This window comes from Engraulis encrasicolus, chromosome 11 (assembly GCF_034702125.1).
Source record: "Engraulis encrasicolus isolate BLACKSEA-1 chromosome 11, IST_EnEncr_1.0, whole genome shotgun sequence".
Classification (NCBI taxonomy): Eukaryota; Metazoa; Chordata; class Actinopteri; order Clupeiformes; family Engraulidae; genus Engraulis; species Engraulis encrasicolus.
Genome location: NC_085867.1, coordinates 23,446,891 through 23,472,302, shown reverse-complemented (window position 1 = coordinate 23,472,302; position 25,412 = coordinate 23,446,891). Strand labels below are relative to the sequence as shown.

The following is a 25,412-nucleotide window of genomic DNA, read 5'->3' as shown; positions in this document are numbered from 1 at the left end:
GCAACATACAGAAACCTCTTTGACAAGTCATGACAAACATCTGGTGCAGAAAGTGACTAGGGAGCAGGCAATGAGAATAAAATAACACAGTGAGCAGTGTGAATGTATGTATTACATTACATTATTATATATAGCAATATTATACCATGTAACACACACACGCACACCCGTGTAGTGGTATTAATTTTGATGTTGGAGGTCTTGAAAATGGTATTAAAAAGTATTAAATTGGGTGATGAAAAATGTGCAGATACCCTGTTGCTCTCTCTCTCACTCTTTCTCTCTCTCTCTCTCTCTCTCTCTCTCTTTCTCTCTCTCTCTGTCTCACAATCTCTTGCATTATCCTCACTATTGTCACTAAAGCTCTAAACATATATCCATTAGCTCTAAAAAATATTATATCTCCATCATTGGGGCATTGACAAAAAGGGGAGAGGGTCTTGGGTCTAAAGAAGTGGAACACACACAGACACCAGTCTCTGCTCTAGCCACATCCTCTTCCATCACCTGCACAGTATATGGGTCAAGGTCGTAGCGCACATCAGGGTGGGGAAACAACCACAGCTAATGCCACTATTGGTATGGATTTTTTTGTCTGTTTTTAGTGGAGTATCTAAGAAGCATAAACATTGCAGTACATGAATGTCTAATCACTAATTAATTAATGCAGCTTAGTTGTCGTTGTACCACCTAACCCCAAAAGCCCAAAAACGTCATTGAGCCATATATAAATTCACCTTGGTCTTTTTCCACTGAAATCAGCCATGTGTAGATTCCTGGCTCACGGCATATGTCTGGATGGTTAATGTTAAGTGTTGGGTTTTTCACTGGTCATGGAATGTAGGGTCCTGGGTCTGGTATGTGAATCAGCGGCTGGCGTGAGTGTTTGTCTATATGGCTGTTGAAAGCATGCTGTCATAACTCATCTTGCATGCTTGTGAGTGTGTGTGCATGCCTGTCGAGTGCTGTATGTGTGTATCCACGAGAGAAGCAGAAGAATGATTTGTGGGAGTGTGTGTGTGTGTGAATATGCGTGCGTGTGTTCGAGTGTGTATATATCCTCAAGAGACACATGGAGATGGGAGAGTGGAGTGTTTGACACGGCATCAGTCATGTTTGTCTTCTCGTGTGTGTGCGTGTGTGTGTGCGTGCGTGCGTGCGTGCGCAGAGGTAGATTAGGGCACGCTGAGCGATGAAATTGGAGGTTGTCTCGGCCGGTACCTGACAGGTACCTGGACAGGTGTTGACTGTTGCAGCTGGTGCCGGTGTCAGCGTAAGCATAGTGTGTGTGCATGCGTGTGTGTGTCAGCGTCAGCGTCAGCGTTAGCATAGTGATCATCTCCGACAGCTGATGGGATGTCAGTAGAATGGGTTTTCCACCTTTCTTTTTTAAGTTTTTAAAGTGAAAACCCTTAAGCTTACTCTTCAACGATCGGTTGCCCTGTATTATGAATGCTAAAGAATGCTGGGTGATGTAAACGTGAATGTAGAAAGAAAGCATCTGTGATTTTAATTGTGTGTAAGGAGCCAAGGCCGAATCTGGTCGTAATTAGTGTGTGTATGTGTGTGCGTGTGCGTGCGCGTGCGCGCATGTGTGTGCAGAGGTAGATCAGGGTGCGCTGAGCGATGAAATTGGAGGTTGTCTCGGCCGGTACCTGACAGGTACCTGGACAGGTGTTGACTGTTGTCCGCAGCAGCTGGTGCCGGTGTCAGGGTAAGCATAGTGTGTGTGTGTGTGTTTGTGCATGCGTGTGTGTGTCAGCGACGCGTCAGCGTAAGCATAGTGGTCATCTCCGACAGCTGATGGGATGTCAGTAGAATGGGTTTTCCACCCCCAAGTTTTTAAAGTGAAAACCCTTAAGCTTACTCTTCAACGATCGGTTGCCCTGTATTATGAATGCTTAAGAATGCTGGGTGATGTAAACGTGAGTGTGGAAAGAAAGCATCTGTGATTTTAATTGTGTGTAAGAAGCCAAGGCCGAATCTGGTCATAATTTGCGTGTGTGTGTGTGTGCGTGTGCGTGTGCGTGTGTGTGTGTGTGTGCGTGTGCGTGTGCGTGTGTGTGTGTGTGTGTGTGTGTGTGTGTGTGTGTGTGTGTGTGTGTGTGTGCGAGCAAGTGTAGCTCCAGTGTGTGTGTGTGTGTGTGTGTGTGTGTGTGTGTGTGTGCGAGCAAGTGTAGCTCCATTTTGTGTGTGTGTGTGTGTGTGTGTGTGTGTGTGTGCGAGCAAGTGTAGCTCCAGTGTGTGTGTGTGTGTGTGTGTGTGTGTGTGTGTGTGTGTGTGTGTGTGTGTGTGTGTGTGTGTGCGAGCAAGTGTAGCTCCAGTGTGTGTGTGTGTGTGCGAGCAAGTGTAGCTCCATTTTGTGTGTGTGTGTGTGTGTGTGTGTGTGTGTGTGTGTGTGTGTGTGTGTGTGTGTGTGTGTGTGTGTGTGTGTGTGTGTGTGTGTGTGTGTGTGTGTGTGTGTGTGTGTGTGTGTGTGTGTGTGTGTGTGTGTGTGTGTGTGTGTGTGTGTTTTAGTGAGTCAGCAAGTAAGCGTGAGGCCAGGGCTGTGGCAGCTGCTGTGCTGTGTTGTGTAGTGTAGTCGGTGCCTGCTGTGCTGTGGTGTCGGCACGTGCCGGCTGCCCAAACCCATCTCAGCAGAGCAGAGGAGGAGTGGAGTGGAGTAACCTCCAAACCTCCCATCTCTCCTGGCCTCTCACACAATCTCTCTCTCTCTCTCTCTCTCTCTCTCTCTCTCTCTCTCTCTCTCTCTCTCTCTCTCTTTCTCTGGTTCCCTCCCCCTCCCTCAGGACGTGTAGAATCTCAGCAATGTTATGATTTTCCGGCCCCCTTATCAGTGGCGGAACAATTGCACACAGGGCCCCTGGGCAAGACACTTATAGGGCCCCCTATACAGCTTACCAAGCTCACAATAGGGCCCCCACCACCAATACGGGAGGGCCCTGGGCCCAGGGGCAAGTGCCCTGCTTGCCCTCCCTATAGCTCCGCCCCTGGCCCTTATTGTCTTAACAGGGCTCTTCTCTTGCGGAGGGGAAAGGCTATGGGGCAGCAAGGCAAGACGAGACGAGTCGGCCCCTCAGCCCCTTCAACTGAGCCTCCTGAAAGGCCACTGCATTCATATTCATGTATCTGACCATTTCTCTGCTATGGCTGTAACGATATTGTATAGAACCGAGAAGTCGTGATACATTGACATACCCATCAGCCCAGAAAACAACCACATTATATGAAGTGATAGTGCTTCCAAGCACCATCATTATTATAAAGAAACTTTTAAAAAGTGATTGTAGCCTCTTGTAACCTATTCTACCTATGAACTATCATAGTTTTTATTCATAAAGTTTATAATGTTGGCAAACGTGAAATCGTGGGGTGGTGTATCGAAACGTAGGTCGTGAATCCGTGAGTTGAGTGTATCGTCACAGCCCTATTGGCCATTTCCCTGCACATTATCATCCTGTTTAGGATTCGCCTCTGAACCCGAGTTTCTGTTGTTTTGTCGTTGTTTTCTGGCAGCCGACTGGTCTGCCTGTATGTTTTTGTCTTCATATCAGGTCTCAGTGGGTGAGTCAGAGTGTTGTTGATTTGTTGCTTTTTTGTTTTGTTTTGGTGTCTGTGTCTGTTTAGTCTAGTCTGCAGGTTAGACGGCATCAGATCAGCCATATCACTTTCAAAGGATGGAAGGAAGCAGGAGAGCAGCCAGACGGTGGGGTGTGTTGTAAAGAGTGTCCCTCCACCTTCAATACAGGCCTAAAGTGCAAGGGTGAAATCCTGGTTTGAGAAGGGTACATCTGAGAGTGGGCGGTGTGTTTTAGATTTCATTGGGGTGCATTAGTCTATTGTATTTATTTTTTAATACTAAGGGCGGCATTGGGAGGGGTCAATGGGGCGTTGTGAAGCTCATGATGAGGCCTAGGGGGCATTTATTTTTAAAAAAAGGTTGGGAACCACTGGGCTAGCTAGCTAGAGCCTCTCCATGCTGGATGGGAGGAGGAATGTTGGTGAGAGTGGGAGTGGGGGATGGCTTTCTTTAGTGGAGGAGGTAGAGAGAGGGGGGGGGGGATGTCTTCCCATGGGCCATTGTTTTGGTTTTGTGCAGGCAGGCAGCCAGGGCGTGGCTGATTGCATGGCCTTTGTGTCTGTGTAGCAGACAGTTATCCGCAGGTCAAAGCTATGTGTGGGGCAGGAGGTGCCTCTCACAGGTCTATGCCGTCCCGGATGCTACACTGGATGCTAAGCCAATACATAGCCTTATCCGCTGTAACCACACAGTCTACTATGGCTGTAATGATTAGCTTCCACTGAAGCTTCCACATGACGCAACATTGTCTAAAGATAGCCCATTTTTTTCAATTCTATTTTTGACGCAACTCATAACAACCGTGTAGAGCTTGATTAACAATGTACAGAATAATCAGCAATATTATTTCTAATAGCTCCCAGTAAACATAGTTTTCTTCTCATCACTTCTAGTTCCATCTTGCAGCCACTTTCTTTTTTGTCTTTAGAAAGTGGTAATGTAAAGACACAGTTGAAATAAACCGATACGTGGACTTGGTGATCTTGACATCTGGAGAACGTTTTTGGAATGTCTTTTTCTCAGGGCACCGTTATCAGAACTCTTCAACGGCACACACACACACACACATACACACACATACACACACATACACACACATACACACACATACACACACACACACACACACACACACACACACACACACACACACACACACACACACACACACACACACACACACACACACACACACGGCCCATCATCTTGGCGTAGTGTCTGGAGTGTGCTGTGTGCATATTTCTTCCTCTGAGCGCCATTATCAGAAACCAACTGCCAGGCTGCCCTCAGCAAGCCTTTTAAGGCCACCGCAGCCCAACCAGCTATTCCCCTCCTCTCTTCTCCCCTCTTCTCTACTTCTCTACTCTTCTTCCCCTTCTGCCTCTCTTACCCCCTCTCTCATTCTTTAGTTACCCTCTCTTAACCTCTTCGCTCTCTCGCCTCCTCTCTCACCAATCTTTCTTCCTCTTCTTCCTGACTCTCTCTTCCTTCTCTCGCCTCCCCACCCCCCTCTTTTCGGCTTCCCTCTCTCCCCCTCTTCTCTCTCTCCTGCTCTCGCTCTCGCTCTCGCTCTCTCTCTCTCTCTCTCTCTCTCTCTCTCTCTCTCTCTCTCTCTCTCCCCCCTCTCTCTCTCTCTCTCTCTCTCTCTCTCTCTCTCTCTCTCTCTCTCTCTCTCTCTCTCTCTCTCTCTCTCTCTCTCCGGCTTCCCCCTCTCCCCCTCTCCTCTCTCCCTCCTGCTCTTCTGTCTTCGCCTCCTCCTCCTCCCGTGATGATGTGATAAGGAAGGCAGCCATGGCTCGTCTCTGCTGGGCCTGTGCTATTATAGACCCTCCAATCAGCTGCTTTGTGTGCGTTCAAAACCTCCGTTCAAACCGCTGTCAGCTGAGCTGGCGGCTTCCTCACGCCTGCCATGAGGCTCATGTGTCATGTTGTGGGAGAGAAGTAGAGAAAGAGACACAACAGTCGATATAGTGACTTAGAAGAAGAGGGAGAGAGAGAGACAGTTAGCAGTGGATGCAAATTGACTGTTAGAGATAGAGAGAGATAGAAGTTGATATACCGGTATAAGGACCAAGGGAGACACACAGCAGACAACCACTATAGATTTTATTAGAAAGAGTGAGAGAGAGAAAAGTGGATACGCATAGTGACTATTCGAAGGAGAGGAACTCAACAGCAAGAGAATCATCACGGCAGTAGATTGATTTAGTGGCTAGTAAGAGGCTGCTATTGTTATTGTCCTCCCCGGACTGGACTGGACGTCTTGTCTTCAGCAATAACATTGTCGTCAGCATCAGCAGCTAACAGCATCATGTGTTCTCCCAGGAAAACCAAAACCACCTCCTCTGCAACCACCAGGTAAACCTGTCTGACCTGAGAAGTACAAGTAGAAGTGGAAATGTGTGTGCGGTCGGGCAGTCATGGGTATTTTGCGGGCAGTCATGGCTAATGTGCGGGCAGTCATGGGTAAGGTGCGGGCAGTCATGGGGTAAGGTGCGGGCAGTCATGGGTAAGGTGCAGGATCATGGGTAAGGTGCGGGCAGTCATGGGTAAGGTGCGGCCAGTCATGGCTAATGTGCGGGCAGTCATGGGGTAAGGTGCGGGCAGTCATGGGTAAGGTGCAGGCAGTCATGTCTGAGGTGCGGGCAGTCATGGGTAAGGTGCAGGATCATGGGTGAGGTGCGGGCAGTCATGGGGTAAGGTGCGGGCAGTCATGGGTAAGCGGTTAGGGCGTCAGACTTGTAGCACAAAGGTTGCCTGTTCGACTCCCGACCCGTGAGGTTGGTGGGTTGGTGGTAATTAACCAGTGCTCTCCCCCACCCTCGTCCATGACCGAGGTACCACCACCTTTTCTGCAACCACCAGGTAAAGCTGCCTTTGCCTGGCTCTTGCCCGACCTGTAGTTCCACGCGGCTTCGTGAGCAGCCTCCCCACTACTAGGTCTGGGAGCATGTACAGTAGCAGGATTCTATTTCTCCAGTCAAAAAATAGTCGGCGCATTTATTGCTTCAATACCAACATATTCTCTCAAAAAAAACGTTTTCTGTTGATCTCTAAAGCGTCAATATAGTCTATAATATGTCCTGTGCTGTGACTCCTCACTGCGAGCTGCCATTGATATTGAAGCAATAAATGCTCCGATTATTTTTTGACTGGAGAAATGGAATCCTGCTACATGCTCCCAGACCTCTGTGTGTGTTGCAGCCAGCGCCACCAGGGGGCTCCAGAGCTACACACACACACACACAGAGGTCTGGTAGGAACCAGGCTAAAGCTGCCTGGCGACGCCATCCAATTTACTCCACCCAACGATTTTGGCTCCGCACATCGTCTGGCAAAAGCCTCGAGCTCGGTTCTCTCAGTGTTTAGCCAATCAGCAAACAGTTGAGAGTGGTGACGTAGAACTCACTTGCGAAGTCCGTTGCTGATTTGGTTAAGGTAACTATATTCACACTTTCGTTTTGTTATTTGTATGATTTTGCAACGCTATATCGTAACAGGCATGCTAATAAAACACCATATGGGTTTTAATTTGAGTTTGGAACTCCAATTAATTTAAATGGTGAGTAAGATCAGACCATCTCCCACCCTCCACGGAGACGGATTCCTCATGGCTTTTGCCAGACTGATTGACGGAGTCAACAGTCGGCTTTTCGCCCAGGCTAGGCTAAAGCTGCCTGACCAGAGTTGTATGAAGTAGAAGTAGAGGTATTCTTGCAGATGTAATGACAACACTAGTGGTATGATATTACATGGTTTTTTTTATTTATTTTTTATTTGACCTTTATTTTACCAGGAAGGTCCCATTGAGGTAGAAACCTCTTCTTCCAGGGAGTCCTGGCCAAGACGGCATTAAGACAGTGGAGGCACATGCATATTATGACATAAAAAACAGATTTAAAAAAAAAAGAAAGAAAAAAAAAGAAAGCACACTTAAGGATATAAGACATATCAGACATAGGGGAAAACAAAATAGACGCTGGACAAGACTAACAAGTAAGACCATCACGCACTAAACAGTAAGAACTAACAAACTAATAAAATCTGACATAAAAAACACACACACACAAAACCTCTGTAAAACTGAGTTTAAAAGCAGTGACACTCCTCTACTAAAGTTGTTTTTAAAAGATTTTTAAAACTCTCTACAGAGGGCACAGATGCCAAGCTTAATGTGTTTTGGAGGTTATTCCAAACATGTGGGGCATATGAACTAAAAGAAGTCTTACCTAATTCAGTACGCACTGTAGGAATATTTAAGATAATTTTATTTCCTGACCTAGTGCCATAGGAACTGGTTTGGCGTGACACCAGACAGTTGATATATGATGGGAGTTTACCCACCAATGCCTTCACAATAAAAATGAGGAAATGGCTTTTCCTCCTAAGTGATAGTGAAGTCCATGTTACCATTTCATACAATGCGCAGTGATGCGTTCTCATGTTTGCGTTTGTAATAAAACGCAGTGCCGCATGGTAAACTACATCTAGCTTCTTTAGAAGAGAGGTGGACGCATGCATGTATAATATGTCACCATAATCTAAGATGGGTAAAAATGTACTCTGGACCAATCTTAGCCTAGCAGCAAAAGGAAAACATTTTTTCAAACGGAAATAAAAACCCAGTTTTGGTCTAAGCTTTTTAAGAAGATGGTCAATATGTGATTCATAGTTCAACTTTTCATCAAGCTAAATCCCCAAGTACTTGTATGTTTTAACCCTTTCTAGCAAGGTACCATCAGTAGTGGACACTTCAACATTAGATAATGATGAGCGGGTACGCGTGAAAACCATGTACTTTGCTTTCTTTGCATTTAGGACCAAACGCAGACTTAGCAAAGACGTCTGCAAAACACTAAAAGCAGTTTGAAGAGTCTCAACTGCAGTATTTACAGAGGGGGCAGATGTATACAGAACAGTGTCGTCAGCATACAGATGCACCTTTGCTGAATCAAGACCAACACAGAGGTCATTTATATAAATAGTAAACAAAATAGGCCCCAAAATTGACCCTTGAGGCACACCCATTTTGACCCCTACCAGAGCAGAATTACTATTGTCAACAGCTACACATTGGGTTCTCCCAGATAAATAATTTAAAAACCACTTCCGTGTCATGTCACTAAAACCAATATGTTGTAGTCACAATCCCCTCGCTCCTGCCAAGGTTTCAACTTTGTCATATCATACTACTACTGTTGTAATGACATCTGGAAGAGTATTTCTACTTCCTCTTCATGCAACTCTGTACCTGACTGCTGTGCAGAGAGTCGAGAGACGGAGTTTCATTCAGTACTTAAAGGAGCACTCCTGCCAATTTCAATATGCTGTTGTATTGCTCATGCTACCTTTGACTTATCAGTACCCGGTGATGCTGCGTGTTTTGGCTCAGCCGTTTCCGAGATCTGAGCTATTCTAATGGGGGCAGATTTTGTTTACATTTTTAAAAATCTTAACATAGGCCTATTCCAAATATTTTCCCAAAAGGTATCGCTGTTTGCTAGTTGTCTGCTGATGTTGCATAACCTTTTTGGAATTTTTGGGGAATAATTAAAAATGTGTTTTTGTATTAAATGTAAACAAACAGCTGCCCCCATTACAATGACCAGGATCTTGGAAAAGGCTGGAAAAAAAATCTCAGGTACTGACAAGTCCAGGGTAGTGTGAGCATTACAACTGCATTTTGAAATTGGCTGGAGTTCTCCTTTAAACGGGAGCTTGAGACTATTTTCATTTTAATACTTAAGGGGGGAGTTTGAGTTGAGCCAGTGATTGTCTGCTTCGTGTTGCGTGTGCTCTGCCGTGCTTTAGAACATGACAGGTTGATTACTAGTGTTTGTAAACCGCCTTGTCATTAGTGGCCTGGTGCATAAGTGGCTGCAGCACAAGCGCTGCAAATGGTTTGGTCAACATGACATCGGACCCTTGGTGCGGTCCAAAACGCTGTGTGTGTGCTTGTCTGTGTGCGCGCGGGTGTGTGCGCCTGTGTGTGTGTGTGTGTGTGTGCGTGTGTGTGCGCGTGAGCCTATGTGTGTGTCTGTGTGCGTGTGTGTGTGTGTGTCCTTCGTCCCGACTGTGTTGTTAGGCCCTGTGTCAGCATGCAGAATAAGAATAAGATCCAGCAAAATGAGTTCTTTCCACATAATCTGATCATCTGAAAACACTCCTTGTTCTCTGTTCACCGTTTAGGCCATATCATTTCTTTTTGTCTATTATTTACTGGCAACTCTTGTGTATATCTTGGTCCTTGCACAATATGTCTGGTGTGAGATGACCCGATTATCTGCAGTGCCTAATGTGACTTAAGTGGTTTGTTGGACTCGGGTTAAGGTTCTCTTGGCAGGAGCGAGGGGGTTGTGCCACGTTTGGGATGGCACAAGACAAGTGTGGGGCAGGGCAAGGCAAGGCAAGGCAAGGCAAGCAGGCTTATGCCCAGCCCAGTGCCAACACTAATAGATATGGTGGCGTTTTATGACAGCCAGGATAAATACAATGTCCTGATGATAAGATGATTACAGGGTTCCCACGGGTCATGGAATTTCTGGAATATCACGGAATTTCATTAAAGTTTTTCCAGTCATCGAAAGTCATGGAATTTAAGCTTACCATTCTGCATGCACATTCATGGAATATCATGGAATTTTCTTTAACATTTGGTGTATAACATTGTTTCTTACTGGTTATACTAGTAACACTTCGCCAGAGATGGTTTTCTTTCACGATGTAATGTGCAACATTCTAGAATGCAATGAGCACTCCTAAATCTGGCGGTGGCTCTGCGTCATCTTTAGGGGTGAAGATAATCTTCAGTTTTCACATTTTTTGAAACTGTTTAACGCCATTTCTTTTTGGCAGGAGCGAGTGGGTTGTGCCACGTTTGTGATGGCACAAGTGTGGTGCAAGGCAAGGCAAGGCAAGGCAAGCAGACTTGCCCAGCCCAGTGCCAACACTAATAGATATGGTGGCGTTTTATGACAGCCAGGATAAATACATAACAATCTCCTGATGATATGATGATTAGGTCCTGTTTGAGATTTGCCTTCCTGCTCTTGTGTTATGCATGATGACTTCCCATGCAGGATGCTGTTACCTCAGGTCCTTAGCCTGCATGTAGCCTACCATACCAACCAGGCCCGCAACAATATTTGAGCATGATGTAAGCTTAAAATTTACTGTTGACTACAGTATATTTACCTTTGGATGTTTCTCTGTTGTTCGCTGTGGTAGACTACTGTGTTTCTGATCCAAAATGGCTGATACATTGATTGGTCGTTACGAAACGTGGGAAGGGTCAATAGTTTTTAGATGCGTCCCAGCATCTCTATAAGAGGGTCTGTCTGTCCGTCCGTCCGTCCGTCTGAAACGCATTCCTTCAATTGTGTCTGAAACGCATTCCTTCAATTGTTCATTCCTGTGGCCACAAGGCGGCAGACTTGCCATTTTGGACCGGAGCGAATGCGTGCAAGCATAGCCTTTCTAACCGGATACTAACGTTGGCGAAAAGTAGCCTAGCCACAGGCTAACTGACAAACGTGAGGCCAACAACTCAGCCGATCGTGATGTAAGCCACAAATAGACCAATCGACCTCATATTTAGACACTACAATGTTGATTTCCCGCTTCGATTTTCATCAGTTAAGAAATCTAGCGTCGGATTAACACATTATTAAGGTAGTAAAGCGAGTTGCCGCCATGTTTGTTTTCCAGAATCACCCGGGAGAGCTCACGTGCAGCATTCTGGGTAATTGAGTTTCACTGCTTTGTGCCTTGACGGTGAAGCTGGTATTGAAAAAAAGTCCATAAGCGCATGATTCACCCAAACGGTTTTATTTATTTATTATTTGTCGATGTTTAGATTCTTTCCCACATGCACATACTGCTGAAATGGCGTGATACTAAAGGTTGTTAGGCCTAATAAATGTCTGGTAATTTGTAATGTTCACTTCTAGGCTATGTGAAATTTCAAATCATAGCCTATGGTTCTTTTCCAAATCCAATAATGATGATAAGCTTATTATACCCTAAACTGCAAAAAATAAAGCCATGTCTCGCCATTTTGCTGCCTTGCTGCCTGCCACAATATTTGGAGTGTCCATGATGACCAATAAACAAAAAGTACATCCTCGGGGGGCGTTGACAGGTTAGGAGGAGGCCAGGGGGGTGTTTGGGGGGGGAAAATTGCATTGTTGGAACTGGCATAGAGGGACGCATCTGTTGTCCGCCTGTCGGCCTTGTTATGTTAGTTTTTACTGCACTGTGTGTGTGGGGGTGTGTGTGGGTGTATGTAATTGTTGTCAATGTCATTATTTAGTTTCTGCACATCGGAGACTCGTCAAATGCATGTTGAAACTTCTGTGCTAACCCTGTTACATAGATTTTTGACAATAATGTCCACTTGACGTGGCTTGATTTGACTTGACTAGTAGGTTGTTTTATTGGCTTTTTTACTGTCTAATGACAATTCAATCTAATCTAACAATGGATCCCTCCCTTTGCGTTGTTGCGTAAGATATCAGGCAGGGGGAGAGATAATTGAACTGAAGGCATTAAGAGGCGCAGTGCAACTTGAGCTAGTCCAGCAGTAGAGTAGAGTACAATAGAGTACTTTTATTAATCTTGAGGGAAATTAAGGTGTCTGACAGCTTACATAGATACATAGACCTACTTTAGATACAAGACATGCACAAAGACCCAAAAACATTATTGCACATTGCAGTAAACATATAGTTGAGCACCACCACAAGTCAGCTGATGTTTCAATGAATCTTAGTAGGTGAGCGATGACTCTCCCAACCGCCTCCAAGATCTGGGGGCTGCAAACCACACTTCAGACATATGACCTGAAAAACAAAATAAACTAACTTGCCATCAGAGAAATCTTCCTTAACTGTTCCGTAGACATCCTGTTTGTATCAAGTGCTGGCACCCTGGTATGAAAAACATAATTGACAGATCGCAAAAGCCATGCCCCCTGAAATATCTGCATGCATTTTATTTGAGGAACATCATTATTATAACAGTCAACCAGTCATTATTACAGCACAGCAAAAAAGCCTCACAAAATGTGTGCAATAATAACAAAAATCGATTAATAGCGATGAATCGATTCTCTTGTGGACACTGTAGGATCTATGCATTGATTCAAATCGATTATTTATTATTTCCACCCCTCCTCTGCTGCAGGTGGCGCTGTAAATGCATCAGGAACCTGGAGCCCAGCATGAAGAAGGCGAGCAGGCCTCCCGCTGCAGCCTCCAAGGCAGCAGGGGGCGCTAATAAGGCTCAGCAGACGGAGAAGACCAAAGCCGAGGGTGCTGCCGCTACCAACACCACCACCACCACCACCAACACCAACACCAACACCACCTCCACCTCCTCCGCCAGCACCAACAGCATGGGCACTGGGGGCAAGAGCACCACCAAGACCTCCGCTTCTGGAGCTCTGGCCAAGGTACTTTAAGTTCACTTAACTTCTGGAGATAAATGTATAACTTTAGGTGCGCGATAAAGGTTGCCAGCTTTGAGAAGAGTAAAAATCCGCTCTCACAAGCTGAGTCTCATTATTTTTTTATTATAAATGACGACCGAGTCCACAAGCAGACTCGTTCTTAAGCCATCATCAGTGTGTGGTCCTCTTCTCAAGGTACTTAAAGGCCTTGTCTGTTTTGACGAGTGCGTTGTGAATGTTTAACATGCCAAAGTCTGAGTCTTGAGTGTAAGGCTCAAAGGGCAAAGCCTCTGGACCTCTATTGTAGGATAAAGTACACACACACACACACACACATACACACACACACACACACACACAATATTTTTCATTAGGAATGATCCTGATCCTACAGCCTGAAAGTAAAAAAACAAGCAAAAAAATACAGAGTGTTACTGGTACACATGTAACAGAGTTATTAAGGATGTGTATCATTTATCATTTAGACAAGTTCATTCACTTATTAAAATAAACACTTGACTGACTAGACGTTTTGATTTTGTTTCTTTTTGATCAGACGAGGAGCAGTGATGACCTGTCGGCGGCGAGCACAGGAGCTTCAGGGGCCACCGCTGCGGGGCCCAACACTAGGGCCAGGAGTAAGACGGGTAGCGCCTCCAGCACCGGCACCAGTACTGCAGAACCCAAGGCCAAGAATGCCTCAGGTGGGGGTTTACGCACGCTAAGGCCGGCCGCACATTGGCTCCGACAGCACTGCGGCGCACTTTCGCTTCCGACATAATTCGAAACCCCAAACCCAATTTCACACGAACATTGCATTGATCGTCAATGGGCGGCACCAACAAAATAGAACTTGTCTCTAATTGCTATCCGACATCCGCGAATGCCCTTGGACATCGGCGCCAGTGTGCGGGGTTCTATTGAAAACAATGTAATCAAACTTTTGCGGAGCAGTGCTCAGCACTTTGTCGGAGTCAATGTGTTGCCGGCCTTACTTGCTTGTTCACTTACTACTAGGGCTCTAAATTAACTTTTTTTCATCACCAGCCAAAATGACTAGTAGATGCTAATCTTACTACACAAACAAACACTCACTGGTCTTTTCTACTCGCCAAACTGCAATTTCACCAGCATTCGACCAGTTGGCTAGTGTTGATTTAGACCTCTGCTTACCACACAGTTAAGATTAATGTTGGTTTCTGTTCTTGAGACAAGGTTGTGAGTATGGCTTTAAATGGTTTATTTATATTCCTCTGTCTCAACCAATTGAGTTTTTCCCGGGTAAGATACTGTATGAATTACGTATTACAATTCGTAATGTTTGGCTTCCTCCCAACTCATTCCTCCGGTCGTTGCCACCGCTCTCTGCGCTCCTATCTTGCTGTTGCCCCTCCTAGGAGTGCAGCGATGCTCACTCATAGATCTTTGGGTGTATTCCAATATGCGGACTCCTGTCCTCCCTTTCTCACTTGCCTGCTTGTGACCACATGACGACGTCACAGAAAATTAATCTATATCTTGCAAAAGCACAATTCTAATGTAATTTTCTCATTTGCAATCGGGATGGTGAATGAAAAACAGTCCCCCAAAAGTTGTTGTGTCTAGGCTGACAGCGGGGAAACTTTATTGTTTTCTCCATGGAGGCGGGCGGGGCGAGGCCACAAGCACAAGTGGAGGACGGGAGTCTGCATATTGGAATGCACCCTATGTTGTGATTTTGTCCCTTTTCGTCTGTTGACCATGTTTGACCATGACCACATTCTCCTTCTCCTAAACTAAAGCCTCCACAAGTAGACGCACGGGCTCCTCCGTGTCCAAAGAGTCGGGCTCGTCCCGTGAGAGCCTAAGGGACCGCTCCTCCAGAACCTCCTCTTCCTCCAAGAAGGCCTCCTCTTCCTCTGGCCTGTCCGACCCGGCCACCAGCAAACGCTCGCGCTGCCGCACGCTGGCCGAGTCGGAGTCTGACGGCCACCGCATGAACAAATCGCGCTCGGAGGGCCAGATCAGCCAGAAGACCATCCTGGAGGCACGGGTCAAGGTACGGTGCATATTCTTTGAGATTTTTTTTGCGTGGTCTTTTTTTACTTTATTTATGACAATATAGTGAAGATGGTGACAGGAAGCGAATGGGGAGAGAGACGGGGAGGGGTCGGCAAATGGCCCGGGCTGGGAATCGAACCCGGGTCAGCCACGTGTTATGGGAGTGCCCTACCGGTTGGCCACAGCAGGGCCTGGGTTGTATAATATATACTTGCACTATTGCATATTGTTTTATAGCAGGGATGGGCAACTGGAGGCCCGGGGGCCATATGCGGCCCTCCTCCTCACTCAGTGCGGCCTGTAGATAAAAACATAATTAGGAAAAAAAGCTAAAAAATCGCAACGAGGGAACTTCTGCGGTGTGTGGGGGTATTTTTTCTTTTGTCCTTATTAGTTCAGCATTAGCGTTCGTTCACAAGTTTATTTTGTGAAATATTATTTTTAATTAAATGGATTTCTGGCATGTTTGTTTGTTTGTTTGTTTGTTTGTTTGTGTGTTTGTTTGTGTGATTGCATGGCGTGTGTCTCGTTGTGAAGGACCTGCTGGGGCTGGCCAAGACTAAGGACGTGGAGATCCTGCAGCTGAGGGCCGACCTGCTCCACATGCGCACACAGCTGGGCCTGGTGGAGCCCGACCCAGACCCCCAGCCGGACCCCCACCCCGAACCGGAACCAGTAACAGAGGCCGCCCAGGCTGAGGTCACAGCTGCGGCCGAACCCGAACCCGGCAGTGGTGGAGTAGCCGCGGAAGAGAGCAGTGGTGACGTGGCCAACACCACCACCACCAGTGGTGCAGGTTGTCTTGGTGGAGGAGAGGAAGCCCAGTTGGCCAAGCCTGCTCAAGCCCCGGAGAGGGAGAGGGAGAGGGAGCCATCGACGCCCATCAGCGCGGCCGACGTGGAGTCCACCCTGCTCCTACTGCAGGACCAGAATCAGGGCATCCGCGGGGAACTCAACCTGCTGAAGAACGAGAACCGCATGCTGAAGGTTTTTAAATAACAATGTTTATACATTTTAGTGTACATAGGTATGTGTGATGTGTTTGATGCATGACATGTGTGTCTGCTGCTGTGTACCTTAAAGGTGCCCTGTGTAATATTTTCTTACCACCACCACCATCAAATTCTAAGTATTCAATTATGACTATGACAATGATTCAATAATTTACTCTGCTAATATGATTAAACATTCACTACTCTACTGTACTCGTTATAATCAATAAACTATAATCAATAATCAATCATACAATCAATCAATATAATCAATAAACTCTACTCTACTTGAAGGACCGTCTGAACGCGCTGGGCTTCTCCCTGGAGCAGCGGCTGGACAGCCCGGATAAGGGCCTGCGCTGCGCCTCGCTCTCCCCGGAGCCCCTCCTGGTGGGCAGCAGCAGCAGCTGCCCCGGCACCCGGGCCTCGTCGGCAGAAGCCCTCGTCTCGGCCTCGGCCTGCGCCTCAGCCCAGGGCTCCACGGAGGACCTTCTGGGAGTGGACCCCCACCACCACCACCGGCATCACCTGCGTCCCCTGTCCCCAGAGGCGGCCGACAGCGAATGCAGCGAAGCCTACCAGCCCGTGGTGACCTCCAGCGACGACGCCCTGGACGCGCGCTCCGGCTCCGGCTCCTCGTCGGAGTCGGAGAGCTGCGGTGGCGGCCCCCTGTCCTGCTCGTCGCCGTCGTCACGGTCGCGGCGCGGCAGCAGCGGAGAGGGCAGCGAGGTGTCGGTCGCCTGCCTGACGGAGCGCATCCACCAGATGGAGGAGAACCAACACAGCACCGCAGAGGAACTGCAGGCCACGCTACAGGTACAATACCACCCTAGGTAACACATGCGAACACCAATACCACCCTAGATATAATAATATAGAACCAGCACAGCACTGCCAAGGAACTGCAGGCCACATTACAGGTACAATACCACCCTAGATATAATAATATAGAACCTGTACAGCACCGCCGAGGAGCTGCAGGCTACATTACAGGTACAATACCAGCCTAGATATAATAATATAGAGCCAGCACAGCACTGCCAAGGAGCAGCAGGCCACGCTGCATGTACACACCCTAGATATGATAATATAGAACCAGTACAGCACCACAGAGGAACTGCAGGCCATATTACAGGTATAATACCACCCTAGATATAATAATCTAGAACCAGTACAGCACCGCAGAGGAACTGCAGGCTAATTACATGTACAATACCACCCTAGATATAATAATACAGAACCAGCACAGCCCGGCCGAGGAACTGCAGGCCACGCTACAGGTGCAATACCATCCTAGATGTAATAATACAGAACCAGCACAGCACCACCGAGGAGCTTCAAGCCACATTACAGCTACAATACCACCCTAGATATGATAATATAGAACCAGTACAGCACCGCCGAGGAGCTGCAGGCCACATTACAGGTACAATAGGTATCGCTAGCATGGATTTTGGGCTTTACAAGCACCCATCGTCGGTTAGACAAACGCATCATCTTTTTTATGTGCTTTATCTTCACAAATACTGTATGATCTTTCGAGTTGTTCTTAATTAAAAAAACAAAATTGCATTTAAATGACTTAAAGTATTGTGGAGCTGTAGACACCCTGTAAACCTGTAGCCACCCTGTGACCCTGTTCTTGCCCCTGCAGGAGCTGGCAGACCTGCAGCAAATCGCCCAGGAGCTGAGTGCTGAGAACGAGAGGCTTGGAGAAGAGAGAGCTCTGCTGGTGGACTCACTTTGTCAACAGGTGAGCAAGCCATCTTGGATATAACAATATTATAAGGGAGCCATCTTGTAGACAATCTTGCAATGTTATCATGTTAGGACACAGACCCTGTTATAATGCTTTTTTTGTTACTAGAATAAGTAAGCAACTTTAAATTTACAACTGTTTTTTTGGTGACAAAGTTACAAAGTACTTTACAATTTCGAATGACATGAATGGCAATGACCAAGCCATAATGTATTTCTTTGTCATGTTGTTTTAGTGTAGTACTATAGTAGTAATGTTTTTTTCAACCAATAGTAAAGCATTCCACTGATGGACATTATGAGGCATGCATCATTATCATGACTGGAGCATTTTGTCTTCCTGTTCCCAAAAGTGTTTCTCTAGAGTTGTTCACTTAAAGGGGCATTCCACCGGTGGAGACATGAATATGTTACTGAAAGTGGGTCATATTTATAGTAGAATAGTAACATACATTTCTAATTTGGTGCCTTCTTGGCCAAGAAAAGGCAGAAAATGACTTTTTAGTGCTTGTGGATTTGTGACAACAATCCCCATAATCCACTGCAATGCTCAAGTTCCACAGGCCACACCCAGTTATTTGGGACTCTATGCATCATCCCTCCCTCAGCTTGCAGGCAGTGTTGCCAGATTGGGCTGTTTCCCGCCCAATTGGGCTGCTTAGGATGGCAGTGTGCGGGTAAAAATGGCATTTAGCAGAAAATGCTGCCCAATTTTAGCCATAGAAATCAATAGAATTGGGCGCGATTTTGAACTTCTAGGCGGGTTTTGTGCATTTTTGGGGCTGGAAATCATCAGCCTCATCTGACAACCCTGCTTGCAGGTGCATCACAGTGGGAGAGACATCACTGGAAAGGAGAAGCTGTAGCACACTGCAGCTTAGTTTTCAAAACTTTGTTTTGTGCACACATGCGACCAACTTTTCTGTGTTGCTACACCTTCAGAGTCAAATGATGGCAAGAGAGAGACACACATTTCAAGACTTGACATTCACAGGTGATCCTACTTGGTTTGGCTAAATTGGTCTGATCTCATTGCAGGTAATTGACCCCACCCCCCAACACCAGGACAAGATTGTAGACAATTAGACAGCTTGCCAACTTCCCAAAACAAAATAAAAAAGTGAAAAAACAATACACAAAGAACATTGTCAATAAAACCACAGCTACAATTATTAGAAGACCACAGCCGCGATGCTGGAACAATTTGTTACAGAGAGCAAGACATATTGTGTTCCTCATTTATGCCCTGAGGCTCCACTGAATTTAGAGTATGAATCCAAAATGCCTTTCTACGAAGCCTCTCTGTCTAATTGTCTGCAATCTTGTCCTGGTGTTGGGGGGGTGGGGTCAATTACCTGCAATGAGATGAGACCAATTTAGCCAAACCAAGTGGGATCACCTGTGAATGTCAAGTCTTGAAATGTGTGTCTCTCTCTTGCTATCATTTGACTCTGAAGAAGGTGTAGCAACACCGAAACGTTGGTCGGGTGTGTGCACAAAATAAAGTCTTGAAAACTAAGCTGCAGTGTGGTCCAGCTTCTCCTTTCCAGCTATGCCAGTGACTTACTGGCAGTGTTGCCAGATGAGGCTGATGATTTCCAGCCCAAAAAATGCTCAAAACCCGCCTGGAAGCACTAAATCCCGCCCAATTCTATTGATGTCGATGGGAAAGATTGGGCGAGTTTTCCTGTAAAATGCCATTTTTACCCGCAGACGGCCATCCCAAGCAGCCCAATTGGGTGGGAAACAGTCCAATCTGGCAACACTGCTTACTGGAGCCTCAATGCCAGTGATTTCAAAAGCACTGGGACACTGATCTGTGATAGGTCTGTTAGAGCATTAGGTCCAACTCCCTATGGGTAGGGTTGAAAGGGTGGTGAAAAAGGCTTGTAGCAAAGAGGTTGGATATTTAATAAAGAGGACTCGAAACACGCCCACTCAATGCAAAAGTGTGTGCTCAAAATTTGGTCTCCTAAGGGGGCGTTGTCCCTCCTTCTTCTTCTCTTTTCATGGTGTTTGCACAAGATGCGCGCTACCGCCATCTACAGCGCTAAGGGGACTCCATTTATTCTCAACCTCAAGACTCCGAAGGTCTCCTAATCGAAGGTCTCCTAAAGGGGCGTTCACCCGACGTAAAGTGGATACCGGAAAAGAACCCGCCTGCTTTATCTCCCTCTCATATACGATTCTCTGCTTGTAGTCTCAACAGAAATCCACCTCTCTTACACTTCCTATGTCGATGATGCAAAATGACCATTTTTACATCATTGACATAGGAAGTGTTAAGAGATGAATGCTGGTTTCTCCTATCTCAGGGGGAATTGAGAGATTTTTGCAAGACCATTCAAAAGTATGACTGGGTGTCTAGCAATGGAAAGCCTAATGCAAAATGGGTGGAGTGTCCCTTTAAGTTTCCAGAGGAAAACGTGCTGAAAAGCGTTGTATCTGCCTCTACTGTACCTGAGCGTCTGAGGATGTGAAGGGTCATTAATTCACTGTGCTTCAGATCTTCCGTCTTCTAGTATTATACAGTGTATATACTGTATGTAGTATAAAATCTTGTACCATGGCAGGGGGAGCGTCTGGAGCTGTACGGCCGGCAGCTGGAGCTGTTCCGCGGGCTACTGGACGAGCATCGAGTGCCCTACGCCTCCAGCACCGGAGATCAGGACCTAGACCAGGCCCACAAGAGTGGCAGGTACCGTACATGACTACATGTTTTTTTTGTGTCTTTTAAAAAAAACATTATTCATGATGGCACAGTGAAGATGGTGACAGGAAGCGAGAGGGGAGAGATATACGGGGAAGGGCCGGCAAAGGACCCCGGCCGGAATCGAACCCGGGTCAGCCGCGTAGCAGTTGAGTGCCCTACCATTAGGCCACGGTAGGGCTAGACTACATATTTACACTGGGTTAGGGCTCTAAATTAACCTTTTTCCATTCCACCTCCAGGCAAAATGGCTAGTGGATGGTAATCTATAAATAAATAATGAGACGTAGCTTGTGAGTGCAGATTTTTCTTGTTTAAGTTGATACCCTTTATCTCGCACCCTGAGACGTACATTTTTTCCAAGAAGTTGAGCTCATCCTATGGATAGAGAGATTTCAAGTTAGTCAAACACGCTCTCACTAATGGGTCAACGTGGCTGGTAAAGTGGTGTTTTCCACCAGCCAAACTGAATTTTCACCAGCATTTGGCTGGTTGGCTGTAGAGTCCTGTACTGGGTTAATGTAGAGTCCTGCACTGGGTTATTAGGTGGGTATGTATGGGGCAGTCATGAAGAAGGGGTTAGGGAGGGAGTCAGGTTCGAAGCCAGAGGGTTGCTGGTTTGATTTTTAAACCTGCCAAGTGGACGGGGTACCCTGAGCATGGCACGGCTCCCTTGAGCTGCTTGTCACACTGTCGTTGTGTGCACTGTGTTCTGTGCACTGTGTCACAATGACGAAGAAACTTTCCTAGCGGAGCTGCCTTTATTTATGGGGATATGTACGGACCTGAGCTCTACTCTACTCTACACTACTGCTCTGCTCTGCTCTACTCTACTCTACTCTGCTCTACTCTACTCTACTCTACTCTACTCTACTCTACTCTACTCTACTCTGCTCTACTCTACTCTACTCTACTCTGCTCTGCTCTGCTCTGCTCTGCTCTGCTCTGCTCTGCTCTACTCTGCTCTACTCTACTCTGCTCTGCTCTGCTCTGCTCTGCTCTGCTCTGCTCTGCTCTGCTCTACTCTACTCTACTCTACTCTACTCTACTCTACTCTACTCTACTCTGCTCTACTCTGCTCTACTCTACTCTTCTCACATGTAACCTCTCCTCTCTTCTCCTGTCTCCTCTGTGTTGCCAGGTATGTGGAGCTGGAGCGTCGGTATGGGGAGCTGTGTGAGGGGGCGCGGTGCGAGCGGGAGCAGCTCCTGGGGGTACAGCAGCAGCTGAGCGGGGCCCTCAAGATGGCAGAACAGGAGAACGTGGAGGCACAGGGGCTGGTGTCCGCGCTCAAGGTACTGTAGAGGGATTTAAACATCGCTCTCTCCTTTGGTCTCTACCCACCTTTAATATCATCTTTATTTTTTAAAAATATGTTTCATTTACATTGGGTTTAGTTTTCATTGTTTGAAACCCCTTAATACAGGGGTCCCCAAACTAAGGCCCGGGGGCCGGATGCGGCCCGCCATGCCCCTTTGACCGGCCCTCCACCTCTCTGCACCTCACCATTTGAACTGGCCCAAAGAAGCAATCCTCACAGAGAAAAAAAGATAAAAATATATTTTTAAAAATATTTTATTTTGTTTATCAACAGGCCTTCCAACAGTTTAATTGTTACTAACCTAGTGTGAATAACCAGACGTTTCTTGTCTTGATAGTTTCTCATCTCACTGTTAACAGGCCTTCCATTTCTATTGTATCACTCATATTAGATGGTGGTTATTAGAAATTAAAAGCAATACCTGTGGTATTTAAAATTGATTAACTTTTTTGTGCTATAAATGATGGGCTATAACAGGCAATGGCCTAGTATACAGCCCACATGATTGATCCCGGCACCTGATCACGGCCCCTGATCACAGCCAGGAACGATAATGTGGCCCCCAGAGAAAAATGTTTGGGGACCCTTGCATTAATACATGGCCACTCTAATTAACGAGTTGTTACCTGTGCACTAACACAGTGATTCAAGATTCAAGATTCTAGTGTTCTAGTACTATGGTATTAAAGTTTTTTTCAGTGACTATTGTAACGTTCCAGTTGTGGAACAGTGTGTTAGGGGTCAAACATACCAAAGCCGAACGGAACGGCCGCGGGACGAAGGCGGTCTTTCTGCTTAGTTTTGGCCGGTGTGTTTTTCTCTGCCTTTCACACTAACAGCGTCGGCGTGCGCGGCCAGTCCTGTTCAAAACCCCCCCACAGCCAAAGACAGCGTGCTACTTTGCCATTCATTTGAATGAGACACCGCCGGTCGTCGGCGTGAACAATACGCTCGAGTTCTATTTTCCAAATGCAGCGCTGACGCTCGGCTACCGCCGGTTGGTGTGTAAGGACAGACATGTTTCAATGTATTTTCACCGACGCTTTACCGCCCTAGTGTTTAAGACCCCTTAGGCGACTACAGGCATGTGTGTCTGGGATACGTATGTGTGCCACTCTAAAGTTTTCATGCCGACTTCAACATGGCACAAATATCACAGTGCCTTTAATTACATTGAGTCACATTTGATGTGATGATGTGCTTACCGTACATGAATTTGATGAATTGACCTTTGACCTTTTTTGACCTTCTCAGGAGCGCGTGCAGAAGGCGGAACGCGTGGCCGATGTGGAGAGGAGAGAGAGGGAGGTGGCCGGCCGGGAACTGGAGGCCCTCAGAGCAACGTCTGGAGGAGAACAGGTACACACACACACACACACACACTACATACAGTAGTACACACATACTCACACACACACACACACACACACACACACACACACACACACACACACACACACACACACACACACACACACACACACACACACACACACACCGGGAACTGGAGGTCCTCAGAGCAGTCCGGAGGGGAACAGGGACACGCACACGCACTACATACACATACACACACGCATACACACTTTCTCACAGATACACACACACACACACACACACACACACACACACACACACACACACACACACACACACACACACACACACACACACACACACACACACACACACACACACACACACACACACACACACACACACACTTGGTTATTTCAGGCATACCATTTTCCATGCTTTCAGCCAGACCTGACCTGGCCAAGTGTCCTTCATCAGGTTGAAGCTGAGTTTCGACAAATTGAGCTATGTATACAGTATCACAGTGTGCATATGTATCTTTCTTTTTTCTTTTTCACACATTTTTCCACGTCCAACACAGGCTATAGGGCAGGCGTGTAAAATTCAAATTCACAGAGGGCCAAAATCCAAATCTTGGACAAAGCTGTGGACCGAGCTCAATATATACTGTATTTTTTTTTTAGATGGGCTTAAATTGTGCATATATACATGCATGTAAAAATCAAAGGCAAATATCACAAACACTCATTACCATTGTACTGTATATGGTAATTCAAATGTGCCAGGCCATGCCCTCCTAGTGACGCAACACCTTCGGCGTTGCTCCTAGTCAGGTCAAGAGCAATGTAAATATCGTTTCTGATCTCCTGAAGAATCAGAAACTCCTCCCACTTTGTCAGGAAGCAAACAACCATTAACAATCCAAGGGAGATGGGTCAACCATGCCGTTTGGGAAATTTGTATTGTTATGCTCTTGGTCAGACCTAGTCTCGAAGAGATTTGAAAGTCGATGATAATGAGGCTAGTTCAAATGTGCCTCGCTTGCCCATACAATACATTATTCTGTTGTATGAGTGTGGGATGTCATGTCACTGGCCTGTACTCCCTCGTATAAATACTTGCATGTGGGCCAACTGTGATGCACATCTGGAATGATCTCACGGGCCAAATAAATTGATTCTGTGGGCCAAATTTCCCCCCGGGCCAGAGTATGACATCCCTGCTATAGGGTGTACAGATGTATCTTTTTGACCCATTTTTCCTTGTCTGTCTGTCTGTCCGTCTTCCTCTCAATCGGAAAGTTGAAGCCGTGAGCCTTTTTTTTGCTTTTCACATATTTTTCCACGTCCAATCATCTGACACAGTCTATAGGGTAGTGTTTCTCAACGGGGGCTCTCCAGCCCCCCAGTGGACGTTGGGGAGCCCAAGGGGGCATTTATTCAAAAAAGGTTGAGAATTAACTGCTATAGGGTATGCAGATGTACAGTCTTTTGCTTTCTTTTTGACCCATTTTATTTATGTCAAAAAATGTGATTAAAAAAGATACATTTAAAACAATGTGGGGCGTATCGAACCTTAGGTCAAAATGTGTGATACGAACCGAATCATGAGACGAGTGTATCGTTACAACCCCATTTTTCGCCTATTTTTCCTTGTCTGTCCGTCCGTGCGTCCTCCTCGCTCCAGGCGGAGCTGGCGCGGTGCCGTGCCCAGCTGGAGACGGAGCGTCAGCGTGTGGCCCAGCTGCTGGTGCTGCACGGCGCCGGAGAGAAGAGCGACATACGCCACCTGCTGGACAGCGAGCGCCAAGAGAAGGAGAGAGCAGAGGGCCGCGCCGCGCAGCTGCAGGACGAGCTGGGACACACACGCAGCCAGGCAGCCCAGCTACGAGACGCCATCAGCAAGGTGAGGAGTAGAGTACAGTAGAGATGCTATACAGCAAGGTGGTTAAGTATTTCCATTGTACCCTACCTCCCTCAAAGGCAGCAAGATGGGGATTGAGGCAGGGGTTGAGTGTGTGTGTGTGCGCGTGTGTGTGTGTGCACGTTTTTGTGCTAAGATAAATGTATATCTGTCAATCCAAATAAAAAAGTTAAGTGTGTGCACGTGCGTGCGCGTGTGCGTGTATTTTTGGTAGTCTGGGCCATGTGCATAAACTATGTTTGCGTGGTCTACAGATCTGTGGACTGACAAAAGGAAGGGCCAAGCAATTCACAACATTTTGCTCAATATCTTGCATCATTGGGAGC

At 46.6% G+C, this 25,412-nt stretch overlaps 1 protein-coding gene across 1 annotated transcript in view; it reads left to right on the top strand.

Moving 5' to 3' along the window:
- The first annotated feature begins 5,359 nt into the window (after positions 1-5,359).
- The window catches only part of specc1lb (sperm antigen with calponin homology and coiled-coil domains 1-like b), a 53,348-nt gene continuing 33,295 nt past the window's right edge, over positions 5,360-25,412 (top strand). Inside the window, exons 1-12 of the mRNA XM_063210230.1 lie at positions 5,360-5,938; positions 12,764-13,031; positions 13,585-13,732; positions 14,810-15,066; positions 15,606-15,715; positions 15,857-16,055; positions 16,355-16,876; positions 17,715-17,813; positions 20,392-20,516; positions 21,670-21,823; positions 23,104-23,208; positions 24,850-25,068. Of these exons, the coding sequence (XP_063066300.1) occupies positions 5,892-5,938; positions 12,764-13,031; positions 13,585-13,732; positions 14,810-15,066; positions 15,606-15,715; positions 15,857-16,055; positions 16,355-16,876; positions 17,715-17,813; positions 20,392-20,516; positions 21,670-21,823; positions 23,104-23,208; positions 24,850-25,068 (2,253 nt within the window). The 5' untranslated portion in view covers positions 5,360-5,891. The remainder of the gene's footprint in view (positions 5,939-12,763; positions 13,032-13,584; positions 13,733-14,809; positions 15,067-15,605; positions 15,716-15,856; positions 16,056-16,354; positions 16,877-17,714; positions 17,814-20,391; positions 20,517-21,669; positions 21,824-23,103; positions 23,209-24,849; positions 25,069-25,412) is intronic.